Here is a 21,026-nt window from a genome sequence, read left to right as displayed (position 1 = left end):
CTGACCACAGCTTCAATCTAAAAAAATCAGTGATTCATGTCAAAGGGGCTTGCAAATCTTAGCCAGATCCCCACAATGTGACAGTTTGGACAGATTTATGTCTGCACAACATGTGCAATACTAATAAACACACACTTTTGGATTGTAGTTTCCAAATAATGAACCAAATACTAACCCCCCCACCCCCTATTTTAAAAGTGAGCAACGGCCACGTTGTCCTCACATTTCACAAATGTCCTCACATCCCAAGGTCTAAAATTCAAACCGGTCCTAACAAAGATAGACGTACGAGCTCACAAGCACACGCAAGCACAGAGGACCGCAGTGCACGCAAATGTGATTGGTAGAAATAATTTAAAAAATGCTTTGTGATATATTAGTGTGTGTAATGTGGGACAGAGCGACGGGCGTCCCTGAAAACAGCAAAGGAAAAAGTAGAATCATGTAATATTTATGGATCCGGAGTTGTGCGGGTGCCTTGGGTAAACGAAGGCGATTGACGCGCGAGTTGAACCAGCCGCATGTGATCTCCAGCCTCAGTCATTTTGGCAGCGCGATGCGAGAGAGACAGAGAGAGAGGGAGAGAGAGAGACAGACGCGGAGCTATGAAAGCGGACCTTCTGCCAGAGATGTCGACGGAGAGGAATCCCTGAAACCACCGCTGCCCAGGAAATATGGACAAATCTGGTTCGGCGTGCGAGTGCGGGCTGTTTTCTGTCGGTTTTTGCATATTGCTACAGTGTAGTGGACCAGGATGCCGTGTGGGCGATGCTGCCACAAGGGATACGTTGTGATTTCGCAGAGATGTTTTAGCAACCGATGCATAAATTAAAATAAGAAGAAGAAGAAGGAGAAAAAAACAATCACATGATTGATTGATTGGAGTCCAAAGGAATCTAATAGGACATCACCACCTGTTACTAGAAAACCAGGTAAGCCTCACATACCTTTTTGTCGCTTTTACATTCACAGCCCATGACGAGCATTGGTACTTAATTATAATGTCCAGCATCTCTGAAATGAAGCATTAACCCACGCGCAATGCACTTTTTCTTGGTGGAGATGTTATTTGCGTTAATGGTGCGCTGAGATGTATCTGTCAGTCACCTATGGTGTAATGGATAATAAACCGTGGCATCCACCAATAGTTACGTTTGTGTGATGCAGTTAGCGGAACTTGCGATGGGCCTCGTGATAAATCAGTTTCCTTAATAGATGACATGCATGCGATATATGGGCTTGTAGAAACCTTTAACATTGGCTCGGTGCAGGTACACAGGCAGCACCCGCAGTTCCTCCAGCCAGTGCAGTGGCAGCAGACCTCCATAGTGCTATTCAGCTGCGTTAAAGTAGTCTCTTTGCCCTGGATGCCAGTAATCGACAACATTCCCACTTTTCTTTTTAAAAAAAGGCCATTTTTACAGCTCAAACGTCACTCAACTATTCACAAATCCATCATCATCCCTGTATCCTCTTTCTCGAGCCTTCCCAGCTTCTGCTTCTTACAGAAAGCATCAAGGCAAACGTCCATCTGTGGTAAACCTGAGGAGTATTTCAGCCTGCTGCTGCTGCTGCTGCTGATGAGGATGATGCTGCTGGCCCTGTGTGCTTTATTAGCTTCGCAGAAAACTCTTGAATCCCTGAGTGTTTCACAAAATTTACGATGCCTCTCTCACTATAAGCTGGTGTGGCAGGGTGCTTACAAGGAAGGCTTGCTTTTAATCCATTATGGGCTGACAGACAGTCAGTGCAGTGTGCATCTATGGAGCTCACTGAGATGTAGAAATCAGGCTTCACCTCAGTGCTTTCAGGCTTGTAGCCTCAGTGTGTCCAGCTCGCTGCTCGTACAGGCATATTGAGCTGAGCTGCTCCATTCCCTGGTCATAGGTCAGGTGCAATCTGTTTGATATACTGTGGGTCTCACTTCTTACGGAGGGGTCACACACATTGACATGTCATTGATGATTTTATGTCCTAGCACATGCCTCCCTCCCATCCCGTTTGTGCTGATGTTCTAAATCAAAAAGGTGTTGGGTCAAGGCGGCAGAGGTACACTGTCAGGAAATCGGGCCTGAGTGAAACGCTGTCGCTCATGTCTGGTCCATATGTCAGGCGCGAGATAGCCAGGGACAAGTTGTTTGAATCCTCCACGCTGCTGTGTTGCTCTCCGGATCTGCTGATAACTGGAGACTAGACACTGAGTAGTACCCAACAAAATCATGATCTAAAACCTTCACACATATACACACACTGTTGATTGATTTGGAAACAATGTCTGCACTGCACAACCAAGTGTTCCTCCACACACTAATCAATAATCTGCTGTTCCTCCTGCAGCTGTATCCCACTGGGTCATTTAAAAATTGGGACTAGTTAAACGTCTTGAAATACACAAGTGGGAGAAGCCGTTCTAAGGCATCACTAGAAGCAGGGAATGTACACATTGCCATTAATTATACATGTTAACACATTCGAAGTGCTGTTATACTCCCCCAGCATTAGCCAGCAGCTTGATATGTAATAAGAGTTACTCTGCATATTCAAGGGTTCCACTTTCTGTACTCTAAGCGAGGCAGAAGTTCATTTCTTTAAAATGCCACATGGCTTTATTCAGTGACCTATTTTGATCATAAAAATGAGTGCCGGGCTGAAAACGTAGCACAAATTTCTTGACAACGGTGGCAGAGGAAACTCAGATAGTGGCAGCCAGGGTAAGGAAAATAGAAGGTGAAAATAAAAACATTTAAAGGAAGTGTTTTAGTCCTTCTGACATTTTACCTCCAGCAGTTGTTCTATCTGAAAGGCATTTGAAAGGCCGGACATCTTCATTACAATCTAGCCCCAGAGCCCAAAAAGCAGAGAGGAAAAATGTATCACACCTGATGTGTCTGTGGGGCTTTTACAGCAACTGTTTGTCCAGCCATCCATACGAACTGCTCCAGATGTTGAATCCATAGAGGAGGAGCCATATGCTTTTATTTGCAGCGTGATGTATGAGCAGCGCAAATAAAAAGAGAACTGTATATATTTCTCTCCAAGGGAGCGTGCGGGGAAAATATATTAGTGGGCTGTGCCACAAAGTCACTGTCATGCAACAGGAAAACTATTAGTCTGGCTTAGCGGAGACTGATGGCTAATGAAGCAAATGCGCACCAAACTCTTCATGGCGGGGAAGACAGAAGACACAACTCTCATTTATATGCACCTCATATACCAGCCCATCTGATTTAGAGCTTTGAGACTGCAATGTAGACTTAACTCACTGAAAGCTACACCTAGATGATGACTGCTTTGAGAAAACCAATAAGAACTTATAATACCAATAATGATAAAATGAGACAAGCATGCTGGAAGTAACAAAACCCAGTGTAGAGAACCTTTATACCGGCACGAGTGGATTTCTGTTGAGGGTGAGCAGTGTTTCCTTTGTGCTTTACAACCTGTAAGGAGCCCAGGCTGGACAATTTTAGGTCACATTTGATTAATGTGGAGAATCTGCTTGTTCATTAAGCACTGCTGCCCTGACAGCACGCCAGAGTCGCAAATCAGCCTCAGTGGAAGCAGATCCTGTGCACTGTAAACTGCGGTGTTGTGTTTCCTTGTGAATGATTTGCAGTTCATTCAACATGTGAATAGTAAAATAGGGCAAACATAGTAAAACAGCCCTCAGCTGCACAGTTTTTACTTACAGTTGTGGAACAATTTTATGGGCCCAACTTAAACAACTGTGGATCGGTGCGCACCACAAGTTTATGTCTGGGTGAAGCAGCTAGTCAGCCAAAGTTATTTTATTTAAGCCATGAAACACCGTGGCGTCCACTCATGCAGGAATAACTTCAAGAGCTTCAGCAGCTGTAAATGATAAAATATAGATACATTTATTACTGGAATACGTGATATCAAAGGGGAAAATTAGGGACTTTCATCCGGTTCTCGAGTACATCCTTCCACAAAGAGCAGAAAAGGAAGAACATATAGGTTCTCTAAAATTAGATAATAAGCAGCCTGGAAGCCTGGCTGGTCTTTGGTACCTACTGATTAAAGATGCCTCAGCAGAGACCTCAAGGTTAGATCATTGCACTCCTGCAAAGGCTCCACCAAGCATGAGCCTTATAGATCTCTCCAGAGTAGTGAGACATCACCAAAAAAAATCAAGCTTTAATACTGCTACAGCTTCTCGATTGTGAGGATTTACTGTTTTCTTCTTGTGTTTTAAATCATGTTGACTTTAATGCATTTTTGAAGATATTACTCTGATGAGCATTTTAAACTATTTCCCCATATTATATAGAATTAAATGTTTGTGGATAATGCAAAGGGATTTTTTAAGAGCAGTTTTCTGGTAAATATGTTGCAGATCAAATGACCACAGAGGAATCATTCATATCTCTGTGGCTTTTTCCTGTATTAATTCATATAAAAATCTTCCAAACAGAAGATTTACCCATGCACAACATACATATACGCTCATCAATCCCCCTACCCGATCCCAGGATAGTAATTTTCACATCACACATTATGAGTTTATAAATAATTTGTCCAAGCGTTTGAGAGATGGCTCTATACTTTTCTACTTTATATTTAGTAAGTGAACAGCTGCGTCCCTCGACTGTGTAGCATCATTTCAGCGTAGCCCAGCCTTCAGCAATATGCTGAGCTTTTTAATCCTTTCATGTACTCAACACACAGCATGGTGCCATTTCCAGGCCCCAAAGTCCTCCCCTGTGAGGCACTCCAGGCTTCATTGGTTAAAATCTAAAAATGATGACATGCACATTGTATATATATTTAGGATCTGTTCATAATTGGGAGAGTGAATTCTATTATTCAGTGTGGTATAAAAGCTGTGGCATTCATTTGATGAACCCAATTAAGACCCTCGTGTACGATATCATGCTTGAATTGCCCAGCCTGTTTATCCTTAGGCATTGCATCATAATGTCATGTGTAATATATATTTAAAAAATGCAATTCAATTAAAGAACCTGTCAGCAGCAAACATGCTGCGGGATCGGTTTAGTTTAGAGTTTGTTATCCATCGTGTGCCTGTTTCTGCCCCCAGATATCCAGCGATGTAATAGGGAACCAGTTTGTGAGATGATTCTCACTGATTTAAGTTGGCACCTACCTGATATCTGGTGGCTCCCTGCTGCCAAAAAACATAAATCATAGTCAGGAAGGTCATGAGCTCAGTCTATAAATGTGTCTATCACTAATTTACTCCTCTGCCTATCATTCACGAGCATCTGGCATGAAGAGTGCCGCTGGCTGTAACTGGAGATCTCAGGTATCGACTTACGAGGTAATAAAATACGTTTTTTTTTTTTGACAAATACGCTAAAAGAACTGAAAACGTGGGGAGATGCTCTTTACATCTCGCCCCAATGATCGATCTCCAACGTAATCAGAGAAAAAAGAAAGAAGTGTAGCACCTCCAGCGTTACACTAAAACAGGCCCTGTTGAATACAAGATGTACTCTGTAAATACGCAACTGTTCAAACAGCTGCCTCTTGACATGAGCCTGTTCACTGCTGGAGTAAGGCTGAGGGGTGAGCTTATTAGCGTCAGCAGCAGACAAGCCAGCACACAACAGTTTTAGCACAATTCTTCGTGTCAAAACCAAATAATCAGTCAGCAGAGAATTATTCTGGCTTCAGAGTTGTGTCCATTTGTTGTTACTGCTTCGAGCTGCCTGCTGTTATTATGAAAGTAACAGCTGATTCACAGATGATCACAATTCGTAGATTTTACCTTCTTAAATGTAATTGTTGCTGCATTTTTGGTCTTCTTTGGTAGAAAATGGAATTTATTTGGGTGATGGATCATCGATCCCAGAAACTTCAGTGCTTTTTGTATTTTAATTTTTGTATTTTATAAGAAAATTATAGCTATAAAGTCAAGTGTAGTAAGGTGAAGGTTTTCTTTATGTGCTCTTCGGTTTTTTATGAAGCATATAGTTCATACACCAGAAGACAAAGTCAAAGCCGATCACTGTGCTGGCTCTTAAAACTTTAATTCGTACCTACCTAGAGGAAACAGACCCAACCAAACCAAATATAAAGATGATTGTCTTTTTGTTTGTGTTGAGTTGATCGAGCCTGGCTGATATCAGCAGACCGATACTGTGCACTGATCTACTGGTATCGGCATTTATAACGGATATAACAAGAAGAGACAAGAGAAATACCTACTTGGCTCACTTTGATTTTGATTGTTTTCCGTTACAGTTAAGTACCACCAAATGTGCATGGGGTTGTTATAGCCAGGGGTGCACATAAGTGGTGCACAGGTGCGCATTCGCTGTCAAAATAAAAGACGCGCACCAGATAAGAAGTTGCAACGTGCGTTTGCGTACATATAAAAGGCGCTGTTTTTGTCCGCTAGAGTTTTCACGGCATATTCTGCATCACATCTCTGTGCGTCCATCATTTGTTTGAAGCCAGCTCACCTCCTGGAATCACTTTTCTGAGAATACGTGCTTCTTTTGCGGTTCGGACTCCCTCTGACATTTCTTTGGAGGTTGAGGAACACCAAAGTAATTGCAGGAGCTTGCTTCTTCGACATCTTTAAGAGTTCTAAAAAAATGTCTGTACTCCTCCAGAAAATCGTATGTACGCAAACGCGCGTTGCAACTGCTTATCTGGTGCGCGTCTTTTATTTTGACAGCGAATGCGCACCTGCGGACCACGTATGTGCACCCCTGGTTATAGCAGTGTGAGCAAAAGTCCCGTTATGTCATTGTATGCGACTCAAACACAACACAACAATGGAGGACGAGGAGGTGATGGTATACCTGTGTATGGCGTTTGTCAGATTTGGTTACCCGTGATTTGTGTGCACGCATTTGCTTTATTGCCGGGTTTGGCGGTTTTAAGGAGTCGCTCTCATGATCCATCGAGTGATGTTATTGACTGGCCGATCGGTGGAACGAACCGAGCCGAGCAGAGAAGGTTCTAGTGGAAAAGGACTATATCTTATCACTGTTCATGTTGCATAGTTTGCCCACCAAATGGCAATCTGTAACTTCCCTTTTGGCCACACGTGTTTGGAGTGCCACAATTACAACAACCAGCTGATCCGAGCAGTTGTAAGCGTAAAGGAGTCATTAAATAACCACACGTAACAAATGCTAGAAAAAACTGTTTAGCTTTCAAGAATCTGAAATAAATATAAATCTGGCAGTATATCAGAATATTGGTGCTTTCCAGATTAAGTCAGTTTTTACCTCTCTGGTGCCCCCTTAACCTCGGATTTCCTTCTCAGAAAGCCAGAGCTGCTCCACTAACCCTGAGCCAACAATTCAAGACAGCAGCAGTGAATGTAAACATGAATAAAACTATAAAACTTGTAGTGTCGTGTTTTTGTCACTTGCTAAATATTCAACGCACAGAGCACTGACAAGACGGTTTCCATGACTGTGCTGCAGCGACGTTCTTAAATCCAAATATTATTTTGTAATGCTGGTGGTAATGAATGACTCTACCTTGCTAAAAAACAAGACAAGTCATGTTTCTTGCTTGCTTGTCTGTAATGATAAACAGTTATGATCACAGATCAGAAATAACTGTTGGAGGATGATGATATGATGATGTAAATTTCTTTACAAAGCAGCTAAATATAATTCATACTTTGCCCACGTTGACTCTACAGCTTTAAAAGTTATAGGCTGGATTCAGAAGGTAAACATATCAGGCATTAGATGAAGCTGCCAGCTCATAACAGAAGTGTCATTGTTTTCTCACGTGAACTGGCAGATCTTGTGAAATCTCATCAGTGCAATGCCGTTGCTGTTGAGTGGAACTGCTTCTGAGACGCCATAATATTTGAGTAACATAATACCTCCTATCATCGCTCTCCAAATTAAAAAAGCTGCACTCTCAGGCACCATATGTTCCAGGTTGCAGAACAAATGAACATACAGTAAGTGAAACCCATCTCAATTTTCGAGAGGGAAAGCTACGTGTGGCGGAGCACTCTGCAGACAGCTGCTCCACCTACGCACAAACGGCCATTTATCATCCTGTATGGGCCACAGCTGTCCTCAGGTCTACGAGATGGAGATGTCATGTTACAATCTCCACACCATCTAGCTAATCTCACGCTGCTCTCTTGCTGTGTTTTCAGCCATTGTGTCAGACACAAGAGCGTTATTTGAAAAACATTGCTTGGCAAATTGGTAGGACTGAAAATATCTGATGGCGTGGTTGTAAAAGGAGTTCTGCTGACTCGACTTAAAAGGCACAAAAGGTTTGGCCTATTTCATCTTTGGAGAAGCACTGGCATCTGACAGGATATACAGGAGGGCACCTGTGAAGACAAAGTGCTCATATCAGAGCTGCAGACACATTTTTCAGCTGACCATGTGAAGGCATTCATTTTTAAAGCAGGCCTGCAAATGATGTCAGGATTTTTCTTACATCCGTTACACACAGCCGGCCTGACTCTGACAGTTTGGAGAGCAAGTGGAGGCAAAAGCCTTAAAAAGTTCAACCTTTAAAGTTAGCAACAGCGCTTAGCACAATCAGTATATCAGTGAAACTAACACACTTTCACAAATTTAGAAAAAAAACATGTCATAGGTAAAAAAACAACAACATTTATTCTTCTGTAATAATAATCAGAAATAAACAGGACAGTTCATGTCATAGATGCTAAAATCTAATTTACTACAACCTTTACTACTGCTTTCCATATCTCCCACTCATCCTTTCAGTTTACTGCATCAGGAAATTTCTAATATTGGGAGTCACAAGATCCAGGTTTTGCATATTTAAGCTGGTTTTATCTTAATAAACATTCATTCAATCTTACCAATAATCAATTTATTTTTGGAAAACATAGAGAAAAGCACAAAAATCATTAAATGATGGAATTAAAAAAATCGAATCAAAGTTGGTAAAGATAAATCCTTCTTATTAACTAGTAGTGGTACTATAATGCAATACAGTTCACGCTACACTGTAAAGAACAGTTTCAGACTACAGTCAGATGCCAGTTTATTAAGAACATATTGTTAAAGCAAATGTTGTGCAGTATATTCTCATGCAACACAGTCTCACTGCAGTTTGTGAAACAGCCTGAACGTGTGATTCATGTTACTGGACGGGAATCTTACCTCCTTATTTTTGTTAACCTGAGCATGAGTTTGCATCAGATCAGTGCTTTATTCATTCATTCATGTCCATGAACTTGAATTGAAGATTTCCCACCTTTAAAAGAGGAAAAGTCCTCTTTGGAAGTGGCTTAAATCATTTCACAGCTCATGGGAACCAGCTAGGACTACAAGGATTTTTGTTTTGTTTTGTTTTTTGTTTTTAAAAATTTCCAAATAAAACATTTGCAAAAGAAAAATAGTACTTAATTATAATTTCAAATAAACAACGAAAGGTCCAAAAATGATTGCCACTTTTTCAAATCTCCACTTTCTCGGTTGCCAGGGTAACTATGAAGACCACACAACATACATGTTTCAGGCTGGAAACATGCTTCCCGTTGAAAGACTCAAAGCTATGCTGACTGTGTTATAAACACAGGCTAATTTGGGCCCATGTACACAAACAAATGGATCTTTTTGCCATAAATTGAGGTTAATAATATTGAAGAGGTGAATAAAAATCCACCTCATTTATAGTTAGTTAGTGAAGGATTATTTATGCAGGACATCCCACTGAGATGAAGACCTCTTTTGCACACAAAACCTCTATAGTAATATAATCCGCTACACACACACACACACACACACACACACACACACACACACACACACACACACACACACACACACACACACACACACAATGTATGAGAAATATGGGCCAGTAAAGTTTTACAGCTACCCAGAGAAATGAACGTCTTCACAGCTTCAAGCTGTGTTGCAGCTCATTCCAGCATTAAGGTGCTTAATGCTGGAAATCAGTCGTCACCAGTTCAGACTTTGTGTGAGGACTTTTCCTCTCTCCTGGGAGAGGTTAAATCAACACCTTTTTGAATCACATTCAACAGAAAACAAATACTGAAACTGTCACTGTGGGCTTTATTACACTGTGTTAGCTGGTATTTAATCTATTTTAGGTGTATTGATTGTTCTGTGTTGGAAACACTTTCTAAGGGAAGACCAAGCGAGGAGATATCGGTGAGTCATTAGCTAATAATTAGATCATAATGATCCGCTACTTATTTTAATTATCAGCTACTGTTTTCACGCCGCCTCAGATAATAAAGCATCTTGCTCAGTAGATACTCAGTAAATGATTGTTTCTTCAGGATTACTTTGCCTTTACCTGTTTGTGTGTCCACTCATGTAACAGAAAAACATTCTCACATCATCACAATGAAAGGTGAAAGAAAACTGTGTAGCTAAGCTATAGTAAAAAAGAATCAACACTAAACAGACATTATTCATTTTAAAGAGTTCAACATTCAAGTTTCCAAAATGCAACACAGCATGAGAAAGAAAGTTTAAAAGAAACTGACTAAAAGATCGACGCTGCACCCGTAGGAGCTGCTCATCCATTGAAACCCATCCCACGAAGCTCCCAGCGCACAGTTTTTGTTCTGCTGTTAATGTCAGAGGAGGTTTTTGGGACCCAAAACCAGCGACCCTGCTCTGTGACATTACGTGGTCTGCTGAGGTGCTTATCTAAACTCTTCCACTTGGCAATAAAACCTCTTAAAGTTGATAGCTGACCATCTAGGAGAGAAGAAGATTTCTCAGACTCATTTGTTGCACTGGTGGCGTCCTACACTACCACACTTGATTATGTTAAGCCTTTTAATATGATCCGTTCTTTCCCAGACTCAAGTAAGAGGTGAGGCCCAATACTTCTGTCCAACAGCTTGAATCAGCAGCTGGAGATCTGTTGAGACTGATCATTTTTTAAAAGAATAATGATATCACACAGCTATATTGAGTTCTTGCGCTGATTCTGACATAATATTAGTATTTGAGAGTTTTCTGAAAATTTCTTCTGTTTCGATTCAGCCCATATTCCTTAAAGGTGCTCGCGCTCTTGTTCCCTTCTCTGTTCTCCAGTGATTAACAAACATTTGCAAGTTTCACTAAGTCTACTTTTACAGTATAATCAGAAGTCAGTGATTTATGCATGAAATGTGGCCTCAAATGCATATACTGTGAGTTCTTTTAATCGCGCGGAACAATGATCAAAGTAGCAACGCCGCAACTCAACAAAAGGGTGGCAACGAGCCAAAAATACATACTAACGAGGAGGGTTTCTCAAGGATGAGCAATTGGAAGTTAATAAACGTGTTGAGATAGTCATGTGTGCTTAGCATACGAAAAACACAAGAAAGGCGAAGAATATGAGTTAATTGCATTTCGGCATTTGCGTTCATGAATCGACAGTGGGGTGTTTGAGTGCATCCTTCATCTTAGACTGAGAAACGAGATTCACAGTTGTGAGTTTGTGTTTGCATCTCTGCTTTTTTTTGTTTGTTTTTTTTAACCAGGTGGTTATTTAAAAAAAAAAAAGCTGTGAATTTGCTTCTGATTCAACATCCCACATAAACGCAGCATTTGCAGTGAAAACACACTTGTCTGTATTAAGATTACATCTTTTGAGTCGTAGCCAAAAGCATGTAATCAACAGTCAGCCTTGTTTCAGAGCATTACTTGAAGACTTGCATTTTCTTTTCTTTTCTTTGTTTGTTTCAGCTCTCGAGTGGTTCTAGGATCAGGATGATACCATAGCCACATCCTCCTCCTGTTACTGCAGCACGACCACCGATAAGGGACCTCGAGGAGAGAAACCTCACTTCACGATAGCCTCTTTTTGCTCTCCAGCACCGGCTCCTCTGGGAATAATCCTGCAGCACTTACAGAGTAGCAGGAGAGGTGACAGCATTGCTCCCCCACCACCCAAGTCTGACAGCCATGATCCGGGAAGGCCCTCTGCTACGACTCAGATCGGGGATCAACTCACTGCTCGATGGCTAGGGCTGAACGTACAAAGAGCTGGGGGCCTTTCTGCTGAGGTAAGTCTCCGACTCCCTCTGCAGCACAGGTTCTATAATTCAAGTATGAGCCATTTTTGCTCTGCGCTCGTTTTGTTGAGTCAAGTGGCAGTCATGTCTGATTATAACTGAGTGGAACCGGTTTATGTAAATGCGGCTTTCTCACAACATTACTCAAAGACTACTTGCGTCTGTATGGAAGCAGTCAGATAATTTAAAAATGCGTGCATGTTATTTTGGGCAGAGCGCACTTTTACTTTCTAAACACATAATCTGTAGTAGTTTTGTAGTAGCACTTTCCACAGTCTTCTGCTTCCACCAGTAACACGGTTCATTTCTGGGAGCACTGGATTCGATATTGAAACATTTATTAGGATACCTGGGCTCTCACCTTTGTAATCAATTATTCATTAACCCTTAATGGTCTCCGGTTGTCTCCTGACATTGCTCAGTGAGGATTTTCTTTCGTTCTTGTCGCTTAGAAGAGGCACGTTTCGATGAAAAAAACATTTCTCTCCTTTGTCTGTGTTTTGTATGAGACTATAATGAGAATAGGCATCCCGCTAACAATGCTGGTTTAAATCAGCTCTGTGGTTTTGCTGCAGCAGGCCAGTCGTGTCTTTAAGCATTTGTCTCCTCCGACTAACTCAGTCTTGTTTTTCTCTATTGCAGTATCCCTCACTGCATAGTAGCACATGGATTTCAAGACTTCAAATGAAGAGGTTGGTAGAATTCAATCAATGTAACAATTGAGCAAGATTATAGAAAGCGGCGAGGCATTTTCAGGCACTTGGAAACAGTGTTAAAGCATGCAAGGTATCTGAGGGCCTGTGGCTACAACAGCAGCGGGGCACATACAGTGCAGTTTGTGCATGTGCAGTCTCACTGGGCCCCCTTTATCCCCCTTTAATCTGTCAACTGCAAACTCCCCCCACAAAAAAAACCAAGTAAAGCTACACAACAAAACACACCACTTAATGTCTTTTAGCTTTCACTTTATGAGCTCATCTTATCTGACATCCTGAGCAACAAGGGAAGGTGGTGATGATGGATCTGCAGCTGATTTACTCTCTGATAGCGTTTCTCAAGCAGAGACCATAGCTGCTTCATTTATCACCCAGCTATCATAAATTAGCGAGGCTAGCCATGTAACATGCCGGCACAAAGGCACACCGAAACCCTCTGTGCTTTTCATCATGCTAACTTCTGCTTACTTGCATCCTCTCTCCTTCCCTGACCTGGAAAATGCACGGCGAGTGGAGGCTTCTGGATGAGTAAGAGTGAGGAAACACAGGTGTACCCTGTGCTGAAGTCTTTTATATGCTGGAATGATGTATACATGCTGCAAGTTTTTTCTTGCAGCGCCTATGACAGAACAAAGTTGCAGTTGTGATGCAACACAATACACACTCATGGGAGGGTGATCAATCTTGACAGTTCAGAATATACAGGCTGATTACTTGCTAAATGTGTTGGCGTCACAGAGTCGCAGCTTTTTTCACTCGCTTAATGGATGAATGAGGAAATGTAAAATATACAGATCATCAAAGCCACAGCTTTTTATTTATCTATTTTTTGAATTTGCAATCTGACGCTGCTGTATGGTGCATCATTGTGCAGATGGTGCTGCAAGTAAATAAATAGCTCAGAAATCATAACAAAATACACCCACCCCAGCAACACTGACTTAGAAGATTAAAAGGAATGTTCAATGATAACTAAATCATTAACAGTGATTCTGCTGTTACAGAGCAGCCATGTTGATCAAAGTGTGCATCGAAACGAATAAAGACCTCTTTTTTATGTTAGAGAAGAGGCTCTTTGGGCACTCGTACCAGCTGGGGTTGACAGTTTTGCAGCACATCACAAGTAACTGATGCTGCTAAAGACTGACCCGAGGAACCGAGGATTTCTCTTTGGGCAGCTTCCTCACATCTCTGCCTTGCATCGCATCTCACTGCTGGGAGATGCTGAGATGTGAGGCACGCGATGTTGACAAGCTGGTTGTCCGTTTTTGCTCCTCGACCGTCTTTTTTCAAAATGCAACAAAGTTCACTGCAGGTCCTCTTGATAGGAAACATCAGAAAAATTTATTTTCCTTTAAAAAAAAAATTCATCTCGTTTGGCGTTCGCTGTAATGGTCCTTGATTAAAAGAAGATTCCCTCATAGTTTGCCACATGCACGCCAGCAGACTACAGCTGATAATGGTGGGGTGTTTCGGAGGTTGGTGTGAATTATAGTGAATTATAAAATAGGATAAAGGATGAGGTTCATTATGTACAATACAAGCACTGCAGCGGGTCAAATAATGCTCAGTCACCTGAGATGCTGTCTGACCCGGCTAATATACAAACACTACTACCCTCATTTCGCTTGGCTAATGACTTTCACACAGACACGCATTACCTCAAATAACGTGAATTAATGGCTCCCTCATTTCATTTCTCACGCTGCAGCTGCAGGCGAGGGCTTGGCTCTTCACGTTCCTCATTTAGGGTGAAAGATAATATGCTCCGCAAACTGACTTTGATTCAAGTTCGACCCGCAATTTTGAGAGATACTCTCGCTGTCTCTCTGTCTGAGAATAGCAGTCATGCAACCAGCCTGTCTTGTGAACCGATGAGTGGCGTATCCTGGGCGACAAGGATGCTGACACTGGTGGCTTTCTTCTATTAGCAGTCTTGTCAGGTGAAGGTGCTCCTTTCATGTAGACCTTTTTAAGTCAAGGACAGGACAGGCATCACAATTAGCTGGGGATGAGGAAGGATACGCAGAATGCAAATGCATGCAGATTAGCGTGTTTTAAACGGTTCACTGGAAACACACACGCCGCTCTCACACTCGCTCGTGGAAAGCAGGGAGATTCAAATGCAGAGGTCGATTTGATTTGAGCCACTGAATTTCACAGCTTCTTAATTTGTCACCATTTGATATAATAATACAATGTGATGATATAATTTGGGTTTCTGTGTCTCAGCGTGGAACAGAGGGTACAAAAGTGTTATTTGGACTCGCAGAATGCGGCTTATAAGCCATATATCAATTGTTTTCTTGTATATTTTGTTATCCAAATTGGTTGTTTATTACTCAGAGCTGCTATTGTGGTTATTTGGTCCGACATTAGCCTTAACAAGAAGAGTAATTTAAAAAAAAGAAGAAAATAATAGACACCAAAACCCTGTTTCCTAATTTCCATGTTCATTCTGCAGCGAGTATTCTCAATGACATTTCATTTCATGGCCAGTTAATTTAGTCATGGAGGGATGATGAATGATTTTATCTCTCTGACTGTTCACAGACAAAGACTGGGATTTATTTGATGCAAGAAGGTAATGAGGAGCCGTTTAATATTCGACTACACTTGGCCAAAGATATTCTGACCATTCAAGAGCAAGATGTCATCTGTGTGTCAGGAGAGCCTTTCTATTCGAGCGTAAGTAACCCAGTCATAATTACAGACGCTGAAATCAGTAACGTATACAGCAGCGCGGGGTAATGAAGGTTACAACACAAAAGTGCTGAGAACACAGCTCAGTGTCTGTGTTAATGGAAAGCCTACATGAGTGAATCTATTCCTCATAAATCAAGTGTAGTCATTAAATAATAATTCACCTACTGAGTTTAACATTTAGCTCTCGCTTGTCATCACCCCTGACAACTTTTCCTTCACATTAATTATTGCGCGGGTTTCTTGTGCGAAAAAAAATATTCAGCTGAGACCCGAGACCGTGACCTTTCCCAAAATGGAATTATTCATTCAATAACATTTTCCTGGATAAAAATCCTCAAATGACAAATGGAGGTTTGTGTCCTGTGAAACATCATTAATAATCAGCGAAAAGGGCAAAGGCACCGGTATGCAAATACAACTGCAACGTATCAGTCCAAGTGCTGGTGACCAAGTTCAGTTGAATATTTGGATTGAATTTTACATTTCATTTAAGAAATTGCTGAATACGCTGCATGCATGCACCTTGAGCAACAGAGTGTTCATATTCGATGCCATACAAACCTGACTGTCATTGAAAAATGTATCAGAGCCCACCCGAGACAACTTTTAACTTCAAAAGTTGTTGCAAAACATAAAATACACTCACTGGTGACGTTAGTACGGTAGGTACACCTTCACCTACACTTCTTTAAATTCTCATGGCATCGATTGAATAAGGTGCTGGAAACATTGCCTCAGAGATCATCTTTTGGACCATGTTGACACGACAGCGTCACACAGTTGCGGCGGGTTTGTTGGCTGCACATCCACGATGTGACTCTCCTGTTCAGCACAACCCAGAGGTGCTCTACTGAGACTGTGGGGGCCATTTGACTGCAGTGAACTTATTGTCTGTCAGTCTGACTTGAGCTTTGTGACATGCTGCGTTATCCTGCTGGAAGCAGCCACTAGAAGATGGGTACACTGTGGTCATAAAGGGATGGATGTGGTCTTCTGTGTGGCAGTGTTCAGGTAGACTGTGGTGTTTAAAAACACAGAAAATATCCCCCACACTATTACACCACCACTAGCAGTCTGAAATGTTTACGCAGGTCAGGATGGATCCACGCTTTCATGATGTTTCTGCCAGATTCTGTCCCTGCCATCTGAATGTTGCAGCAGAAATTGAGACTCATTAGACCAGGCAACGTTTTCCAATCTCCTGCCCGCTAAGAACATGAACTGTATCCTCGGTTTCCTGCTTGTAGCTGACAGGAATATCACCTGGTGTTGTCTTATGCTGCTGTAGTCTACGTCTTTCAATGTTCTTGATTGTAACTAGCTGATATTTGCCTTTCCATCTGCTGGAAGCAGTCTGTCCATTCTCCTCAGACCTGGCATTTTCACCCAGCACTCACTGGATATTTTTACTTTTTTCTGACCATTCTGTAAACCCTAGAGATGGCTGTGTTTGAAAATCCCAGTAGATCAGCAGTTTCTGAAACATGTTTCTGAGCACAAACAACCACACTACATCAAGACTACTTCAAAATCACCTTTTCCCCTGCATTCTGATGCTCATTTTGCACTTCAGCAGCTCGTCTTGACTATTTCTGCATCCTTAAAGACACTGAGTTGCTGCCATGTGATTGGCTGATTAGATATTTGCATTAACGAAGAGTTGAACCGGTGTACCTACTAAAGTGGCCAGTAAGGCACTGTAAAAGAAAATCCATAAACTACACCTGAGAAAAGAAAACACACCCAATGCAACAAAAAGTACCAAAAGAAGGCAAATATTTGTAAAATGCTCAAACTTATGCTGAAATCAATAAACCACCTTCCTGTTTTGTATTAAAAAATGTTGTAATCATTAAAACAGTTAAAGAAAAGCTTCAGGAGTTAGATCGTTTTAATTCCACATTTCCACAGCTTGAAATCATGTCCTGCAGTCTAAACTCGTCTTTCTAACTGCAGGAGAGGACTGTAACGATCAGGAGACAGACGATTGGAGGGTTCGGTCTGAGCATCAAGGTAATTTAGATCCCAGCAGATTAGGGCCGCTCCTCCCAAGCTCCTAGAATTAAGTCTGAACAAGTGGCATTGATTATTTCCTTGTCAATGTGCAACAACTGTGTCAGCCAAGGATGTTGATCTCAAGAGTCTTGTTTTCCATTTGTGATACCTTCGTAATCCAATTCTTTTTGATTTCTCTCTGTAGGGTGGAGCAGAGCACAAAATCCCTGTTGTGATATCAAAAATATCAAAGGAGCAGAAAGGTATAACGTCAGGGTTTTTTCTCCCCACTTCCCGTCATTTTCCCCCTCCTCTTGTTTGTTTGCGTTAAAGCGACTGTTCTCTTTCCAGCTGAACTGTCTGGGCTGCTTTTCATCGGAGACGGCATCCTTCAGGTAACACGCCGCATTAATGCGCGTTTACACATCTCATCCCACACCGCGAGCTAACACGTTTCCTCGTTCTTTAATAATTCATGCGCCACATGTCCATAAAACTGTGTGGCGTAATTATGCGTCCCTATAGGCTAATAAAGGTCTTTAATTTGTTGCATCTCTTTCAGCCAAAATAAATAAATAAATCGATTAAAGAAAATCTCCCACATGGCAACAGTTTTTGCCGCAGATGTCATAACAATTATTATGCTGGCCCCATTAATCATTTTGAAGATAAAGCTACAGTGATATGATGCCAGCAGTATCATTTAGGCTAACCGTGTTATTGTTGTTTCCAGATAAATGGAATAAATGTCAGGAGCTATCGCCACGAGGAAGTGGTAAGCTGTCAGCTCATATCTCATAGTTTCTCACCGCTGCAACAACTCTTTCAACAGCTTATCTTGTCTCACTTCATGATTTGTATCTTTCTGACATGTAAAGCCATTTTTTTCTCTTTCATTCCTGCCTAAATTCATCTGTAAGCAATATGTGTGAGTAAGGAGCATAAAAGTTGCACTCTGTAAATCCCTTATCTTGGATTTCCATTCTTAGCGAGGCTTTGGCACACCATGTTTCATCACAGCAAGCATTCAGCGAGAAAAACCTCACAGTTTACAGCTTCTGTAAAGAAGACCAAAAAAAAAAAAATATTCCCAAGGTTTGTTTGTTTTTCTGCTTTCCAGGTCCAGGTTTTAAGAAATGCTGGTGAAGAAGTGACTCTCACGGTCTCTTTCTTAAAGAAGACTCCAGCCTTTTTGAAACTGCCCCTTTGTGAGGACTGTACATGTGAGAACCCTCTCATTCACCCCGGTATTAGGTCTAAGTACATAATCACTATTACCGCTGTGGAAAATAATTGGCCAAGAGTATTTATAGCTGGTGGGGTTTTTTTTTCCTGTCTAGAATTGGTCGCCCTGGAAACAATAAATTTGAGTCGACTTGAGAGAAATAAAGAAAAATACGCCCAGCTCCTGCTCCATTTATTTTGGACTTCCTGTCTTGTTAAGCACTGAGTAAAGATGCTGCTTTGAGGAGTAAACCCATCTCAAGCTTCAGAAAAGATGCTAAAGACTAAACTGCAGTAATTAACAAAATCTCAGGATTGATTGCTCTCGTATGTCAGAGCTTTATTGTGAGACATGAAAGCATTTCATGAAATCCTTTCATTTGCGTATATAGGGCAGGTTGACTGGCCATCCAGCCAGTCAACGGAATACAAATTGGCAGAGAGCTGGAGCCGACTTGAGCAGCAGAACAAAGTAACACGCTTTAGATGATGGCTGTGATTCATTGCTGCTAGAAACCTTGAAATAGACGGGGGTGTAGCTGTGGGTTTATTGTTGTTTTCCTGTATGCTGCAGGCATCCCCAGTGACCAGAGTAGTGGGACCTCCTCTCCTCTGTGTGATAGTGGCCTGCACTTGAACTACCATCCTAACAACACGGTACTTTTTCATTAGCCTTTCTTTTGATTGGCTGATTTAGTAGCTGTCCTTTTGTAACTACGCAGCAGCAGATGCCAGAAAGTTGTTTCCATGCAACTGTCACTGCTTGCTGATAGCTAGGATGTTCTATCTTTATCTTTTGAGGACGGCAAATCACTTTTAATCTGCAGCTTGTGCTGTCTGTGCATCCGCAACAACCGTATAGTTGCAGCAGGACTCGGGCTCTTTGACATGGGAACAGCTTCAAATGCTGGAGGTGGGAAGGGGCTATCTCTTCTAACTTCGGTTTCACACTTCTGCAGGACACCCTGTCCTGCTCGTCCTGGCCCACGTCCCCAGGGCTTCGCTGGGAGAAGAGATGGGTGGACCTGCGCCTTATTCCTCTGCTACACTCACGCTTGTCACAGTATATCCCCGGCTCTGACGTTTCCAGGTGAGCTCTGGGACTTCGTGCTGAAGTGTCAGTTTCTTTCTTCTTAAGATGTTAGTGCAGAGATCTCTTACATTTTAAATGCTTGGGGATTTTCAAATAGAGCACACTGCAATGCCCCATCTATAAATAGACTGTGTAGAGTGTACCATTAAACACACGATCAGTATTTGGCTGGGTTAACACTTTAACTTATGCCTCACTGGTGTCTTGTGATTTGGTTGGGTTAGTGAGTAAAGCCAGATTTATGTTCCTCTGCTCGTGTCAGTTTGGGCAACTCTTTGGATACGCAGAGAAAAGGATTATAGTAACTGAACCAAAAAGCCAATAGTTCGTTGCCTGGCGCCTGTCTGGAACAGAAAAGGGACATGATAGTGAAGTTTACCACAAAGCAAAAGAAACGATTTTATATACACAGTAGTACATACACTGTATTTGTAGTTCCAGTTCACAACAGCTGTCCGATGGTGCTTTACAGTGTAAAGTAAAACCCTGCAGTATTAGCATGAACTCCCACAATCATACAGTCCCTGTAGGAAACACCCGGTGCCACCTGTGACTCAGGAGGTAGAACAGATCATCTACCAGTCGGAAGGTTGGTGGATCAATTCCCTGGCTGCTGTTAAATACACCTTAAAGTACTCTTGTGGAAGATACTGAACCCCAGATTGTGTGCACCCAAAGCTTGTATTAAGTGCTCAGTTAGAGCAGAAAAGCTCTATATATATAACTTCAATAAGGAAGATCTGTAATCACTGAGCAGCCTGCTTTTTAAAAAATTTTTTTTTTTTTTTGCCTGTCCCATTTGGTTCTTTAGCCGTCAGAATTGTTGTCTGAAGACCAACAAGGATACCCAATGGATTTACTTTGCCAAATGGATCATCACGGCATTGCCGTATTGGTCCATTTGATCAACCTTTGTTGTTATTGTTTATTTTATTTTATTTTCAGTTGTTACAGACGGGACAGACATGACTGAGGGATAGGAAAGGGAGAAAGAAAGAGGAAGGAAAAGAAAAACAGAAGGGAAGAGGGAGAGTGAGAAAGGGCACTTAAAAAGAGAAAGAAGAAAAGAAGATCTCCTGGATCACCTGTTGAGAGAAAAAGAAGAGAAAACAAGCAAAAAAAAAAAAACCAGAGCAACATACTAAACACAACACCATCACGTTAATCTAGCTAAGTGTAAACAGCAGTAAATACTAAATATTGAATGTTGTTGTGTAGCAAGCAGGACCGACAGCGCATAATGTGCTTAGAAATAGCAGCCAATAAAGGTGTAGTTTATGTCTATGAACCG

The 21,026-nt window shown here is 41.7% G+C and overlaps 1 protein-coding gene across 3 annotated transcripts in view; it reads left to right on the top strand.

Annotated features, from left to right (window-relative positions):
- The first annotated feature begins 372 nt into the window (after window positions 1–372).
- sntg1 (syntrophin, gamma 1) overlaps window positions 373–21,026 on the top strand; it is a 42,631-nt gene continuing 21,977 nt past the window's right edge. The window contains exons 1-11 of one of the 3 annotated variants that reach the window (XM_026150064.1): window positions 373–932; window positions 11,673–11,992; window positions 12,644–12,693; window positions 15,271–15,405; window positions 17,380–17,436; window positions 17,624–17,681; window positions 17,770–17,813; window positions 18,152–18,193; window positions 18,539–18,665; window positions 19,217–19,299; window positions 19,602–19,732. In XM_026150064.1, coding sequence (XP_026005849.1) covers window positions 12,667–12,693; window positions 15,271–15,405; window positions 17,380–17,436; window positions 17,624–17,681; window positions 17,770–17,813; window positions 18,152–18,193; window positions 18,539–18,665; window positions 19,217–19,299; window positions 19,602–19,732 — 704 coding nt within the window. In that variant the 5' untranslated portion in view covers window positions 373–932; window positions 11,673–11,992; window positions 12,644–12,666. The remainder of the gene's footprint in view (window positions 933–11,672; window positions 11,993–12,643; window positions 12,694–15,270; window positions 15,406–17,379; window positions 17,437–17,623; window positions 17,682–17,769; window positions 17,814–18,151; window positions 18,194–18,538; window positions 18,666–19,216; window positions 19,300–19,601; window positions 19,733–21,026) is intronic. The other 2 variants (XM_026150065.1, XM_026150066.1) reach the window with 2 other exon arrangements.

The sequence above is a fragment of the Astatotilapia calliptera genome, chromosome 18, assembly GCF_900246225.1.
Source record: "Astatotilapia calliptera chromosome 18, fAstCal1.2, whole genome shotgun sequence".
NCBI classification, from domain to species: domain Eukaryota; kingdom Metazoa; phylum Chordata; class Actinopteri; order Cichliformes; family Cichlidae; genus Astatotilapia; species Astatotilapia calliptera.
The sequence above is the reverse complement of the archived record's forward strand: the minus strand, read 5'-3'. Positions and strand labels throughout refer to the sequence as shown.